Source organism: Halyomorpha halys, unplaced genomic scaffold (genome assembly GCF_000696795.3).
Source record: "Halyomorpha halys isolate HHAL.00 unplaced genomic scaffold, Hhal_1.1 Scaffold717.1, whole genome shotgun sequence".
Taxonomy (NCBI): domain Eukaryota; kingdom Metazoa; phylum Arthropoda; class Insecta; order Hemiptera; family Pentatomidae; genus Halyomorpha; species Halyomorpha halys.
In genome coordinates this window covers 696,560-699,604 of record NW_027115878.1, presented here as the reverse complement: position 1 = coordinate 699,604, position 3,045 = coordinate 696,560, and the positions used below count along the sequence as shown (strand labels likewise).

The 3,045-nt window shown below is 33.4% G+C and overlaps 1 protein-coding gene across 1 annotated transcript in view; it reads left to right on the top strand.

Moving 5' to 3' along the window:
* Positions 1 to 798: 798 nt before the first annotated feature.
* LOC106685611 (opsin, ultraviolet-sensitive) overlaps positions 799 to 3,045 on the top strand; it is a 101,456-nt gene continuing 99,209 nt past the window's right edge. The window contains exon 1 of the mRNA XM_014428393.2: positions 799 to 1,216. Within this exon, the coding sequence (XP_014283879.2) occupies positions 801 to 1,216 (416 nt within the window). The 5' untranslated portion in view covers positions 799 to 800. The remainder of the gene's footprint in view (positions 1,217 to 3,045) is intronic.

Genomic DNA, 3,045 nt, shown 5'->3' with positions numbered 1-3,045 from the left:
CCTCCCTCACCCATAATACATATTTCTTAACATACATATTATTGATTTTTCACATATCATAAAACCCGTTTTTCAATTCAGGCCAATTGCTGAAGTCAAGCAATATTAAAAATAAAAAAAATAAATATCATAATGTTTAGAATAAAGAGATCATTTAAAATTGTGTTGTTAAAAAATTAAAATATTTATCTATTTCCACTTGAATTGAGAATCTACAATGAGAAATGCCCTTTCAAGTAAGATGCTAACTGCTATTAAAAAATTACAAAAGAGATAAAAAATTATCTTCAATGCCAAAAACAGCTTGGTTTGACGTACACATCTGAACAAGTATCCTACATGAACATTATTAATAAATTAATTTAAAACCAAATAATACATGAAGGTTTTCCAAAAATAATTTTAAAATACATTCAGTCTCGTTGTATTCATTAATTAAAATGTTTAGTAATTAAATGTGAATAATACATGTGTACATAATTTACAGAAATGTACATAATAATGTATTAGTTGTTTCATAAATTTATATTCATGGAGTTCAAATAATCAAGTTTTGTTGTTAATAATACATATATGCAATTCCTACGATGTCTGTGTTCAGCGATTGTTTTTGGGTAAAAATCTATTCAAACTATTTTTTCCTCATTTGAATTTTTAATAGACAGTAAAAGCCGTGACAGTTGAACTGGTGACAGTTAAAATCTAATTGAAGAGCCAGTGAAAGAAGATAAACGCGGATCGGAGAGGCAGAGAGCGACTGGAGGCGGCGCAGTGGGCAGTGAGCCGCCAGCCGCCGCCAGATGTGGCCGCTCCAGTCAGCTCCTCCAGAGCACTGCTTCCTACTCAGGGTCAGCTCCAGCTCCGGGCTAAACATCTCTCAGCTCTGCACGGCCGATTTCTGCCTCCAGCTCTTGGCAGAGAGCGCCCTCTGTCAGCTGTCAGAACTGGAGGACGACTGCGTCTCCAACGCCACCGTCTGCGCCCTCTACCCTCGATGGACCAACGGATCCGACCCTCTGGTCGACCGGTTCTTAGCCCAATATCCGGTCGCCGATTGGCCCTTCTTTACCAAGGACTTCCTCCGCATCATCAACAGGCATTGGCTCACCTTCCCACCGCCAGGGAGGAATGCACATCTCATCTTCATGACTATCTATCTCGTTCTCGCTATGTTCGGCCTCCCTGGAAACGCCATAGTCATCTTCATGATAGCCAGGTAAGGGTTGCACTTTTTTCTTTCAAATCACAGTCCATAGGTAGCTAAAAGTGCCCTTTTTTTTTTTTTTTTTGTTTGACCCAAAAGTTTAGTCTAGTTTAATAACGATATAACAAAAACTTGATTGTTCTCATAATATCAAACCCGTCTTACATTTATTCAAACTGGAAATAGTCATATTTCAATATTATTTTTAATTTAATATGATAATGAATATTTATTTATTATGATTTTTTTTAATGGCACAAATTTAGAAGGGTGCATAACTCCACACTGAGGGAATTTCACTCGGCATATCTAATTCAGGTTATAACATTAAGGCAAATAATGTGTGTGTAAGGTTTTAGTGTTAATGAACACTGTTAACAAAAACTGAACGGATAAACATCCTAGGTAGACCGAAGCATAGATGGGAGGATTGCATCAAGACTTGATTTGATAGATTTGAATTTATACAGTGTAACCCACGGTTGTAGTCAACATATATTGGTGGTACCAGCATCGAACCTTTGGGTTCGCAAAAACGTCATTATTATTAAGACTCAAGTCCTCCGCCCATGCAACCTTCACAGTTGGATTCTCGAGAATTATTTCTTGGAGCGCCATTAAACGAATATGGACTGTCCTATGTGGGAATCGAACCCTTTAACCAAATAGTCTGGAATCTTCCCCCAACGTAATAAGCTATGAGGTCATCTATAATCAATTTTACACCGCTAATCATTTGTCCTCAACATCGAATATGCTATATAGATATAAAGATGAAAATTTATGAGATTTAAAATATTTTTAAATACAGTAGAACCTCGATAAACTGGCTCCTCGAATTAACCATTAGGAACTTGAAAACCTTAAAAATCAATAAAGTTCTGAGTTAGGTAAAATAAAACAAGATAACTAAATTTTTACTATTGTCAAAGTCTTAAAATATAGTTGATATTATTTAATTAAATCATGTAATTTTTTTTTAATTATCTTAAAGTAATATCAATTTAACCCCAAGTGATTTTCAATTTACTCTGATAACCAATTTTTTATTGCTGATCAGTCACTCAGAACATTGAATATCCTTTGAATTTTCTAAATCAAACTTATAAGTATTTATAGCATTTTAAGTACAGCAGAACCCCGGTAAACCGGTTCTTCGGATTAACTGTAGGGAAATAGAAACTAAAAAAATAAATAAATACATTTCTGAAAAAAAACTATTTTTGATCAAATAATACAAAATAAATGAATTTTCTAATACTATTATAAACTTGTGGTTTGTACACTTAAATTAAATCGGATATATAATTTTTTTTAATTTTAACATTATTATATTGTTCTTGTAAATTTACTATAGTCAAATACCATATCATTCATATATTAGGTTTTTTATTCCATTTAAATATTCACTTAATATTAAAGGATAAATTAATATTAGAGGTTATTCTTTTATACACTCCGTATTATCCGGCTCTCAAGGCGGATTAGAACGGATATGCGGGTTTCTACGGTACCTATAACGGCTCTCGATTTCCGGCGTGCATTACTCAAACGAATATATTTATGCAAAAATATTTATAGGGTCCATGGGAAGAATGATTTTAATCAGTAAAAATTAAGTTTTCTGTTTTAGTTTTTAATACTTAATAAAACTTCACAAATTGATGGTCATAAAAAAAATATTTTGAACCCTTAAAAATGATTGGCAATAAACCGTTCTTTTCCCTCCCTGTTCTTTTCCATCCCTCCCTTAAATTACAAATATTAGGAAAATGGCAGGCCAAGTGGGATGAAAGCTCTCCCAGTAAATTAAAAGAAATAAAACGATCAGTAAAACCATG